Source organism: Mandrillus leucophaeus, unplaced genomic scaffold (assembly GCF_000951045.1).
Source record: "Mandrillus leucophaeus isolate KB7577 unplaced genomic scaffold, Mleu.le_1.0 Scaffold32, whole genome shotgun sequence".
NCBI lineage: Eukaryota > Metazoa > Chordata > Mammalia > Primates > Cercopithecidae > Mandrillus > Mandrillus leucophaeus.
The window spans coordinates 2,005,369-2,006,643 of record NW_012103365.1 but is presented as its reverse complement, the minus strand read 5'-3'; the positions used below and the strand labels follow the sequence as shown (position 1 = coordinate 2,006,643).

The 1,275-nt window shown below is 59.8% G+C and overlaps 1 protein-coding gene across 2 annotated transcripts in view; it reads left to right on the top strand.

The window, feature by feature from the left end:
* Nucleotides 1-428: 428 nt before the first annotated feature.
* Nucleotides 429-1,275, top strand: part of EARS2 (glutamyl-tRNA synthetase 2, mitochondrial) — a 47,019-nt gene continuing 46,172 nt past the window's right edge. For both annotated transcript variants that reach the window (XR_001006876.1, XM_011987931.1), the window contains exon 1: nucleotides 429-592. Coding sequence is in view for 1 of the 2 variants with exons in the window: in XM_011987931.1 (XP_011843321.1) it covers nucleotides 454-592 (139 nt within the window). In the remaining variant the exon portion in view is untranslated. The remainder of the gene's footprint in view (nucleotides 593-1,275) is intronic.

Here is a 1,275-nt window from a genome sequence, read left to right as displayed (position 1 = left end):
CCGGCGCCCGCCACCCCCGCCGCACTCACCATCCGGGGCCCCGGCCGCCGCCATGATGATTGTGTACAACACCCACCGCTCCCGCAGAGGCCGCTGGGAAGAGGCGAGCTGGCTGAGATTGGCCCCCGCAGCAGCCCCTAATCTCTCACAGCACAGCCGGAAACAGGTGGAGGTTTCTATGGAGACCCGCCTCCTCCGCTTCCCCGGTCCGGCCCCTGCCACGCTTTAGCTTTCCCAAGCCGAAGGGGGCGGGTCCGGGAAATAGCCCTTTCTCTGGGCTCTGCCCCCTGGTGGCGAGTGCGGCCGCAGCCGTCCAGGGGGGCGTGGACTTTCGCGCTAGGAGGCCTGTGACTTTAAGGGGCAGGGCTGCGCTTGCTGTGGCGGAGGCCGATTGGCTGGAAGCAGTCCCCGGATGTGACGCAGGAGAAGCCCACGTGTGCGATTCCATCCCACATGGCGGCGCTCCTGAGGAGATTGCTGCAGCGCGGGAGGCCCTCAGCGGCCTCTGGCGGCCCCGTAGGACGGCGCGAGGCCAGCCTGGGCACTGGTCCCGGGGTTGCGGTGCGAGTGCGGTTCGCTCCCAGCCCCACAGGTAACCTTGGCGGACGTGACACTACAGGCCGAGGCCCCCTGTCTCGTCTCCGCCCCCCGAATGTTCCCGAATGAATCTTTTCCGGTGGTGTCAAGTGGGCGGGCGGAGGGGAGGGTTAAGGCAGCGCTAGCCCATTCTACAGAGGCGGAAACTGAGGTGCAGGAACAGAAATATTTCAAATTGCCAGGAATTTCTTTGTGTTTTTTGTGCCGTCCCATCTCTTTCGATCTTTCGTGCATTCAGTACGTGTGTATTGATGACAAACTGTGTGCCAGGTGTTGTAGACACTGGGATACAGTGATCATTGAGAAAGGTAGGGGCCCTGCTCTCTAGAAGTCTGCACTCCAGTGGCTGCCGCAGACACCTATAAAAATAAATGTAATTTTAGAGTCACATGTGCCATGCGGGAAGTGAAACAGGATAGGAGACTGGGAGTTGAAAGAAGGGCGCTCCAGAAGGCTTTACTGGGCGGGTAACATTTGACCTGAGATCCAAATGACAAGAAAGAGCACGCTACGTGAAGCCTATAGAAGGAACCTTCTGGAGGCCGGGTGGGGTGGCTCAAGCCTGTAATCCCAGCACTTTGGGAGGCCGAGGCGGGTGGGTCACTTGAGATCAAGTGGGTCACTTGAGACCAGTCTGACCAACATGGTGAAACCCCGTCTCTACTGAAAGTACAAAAC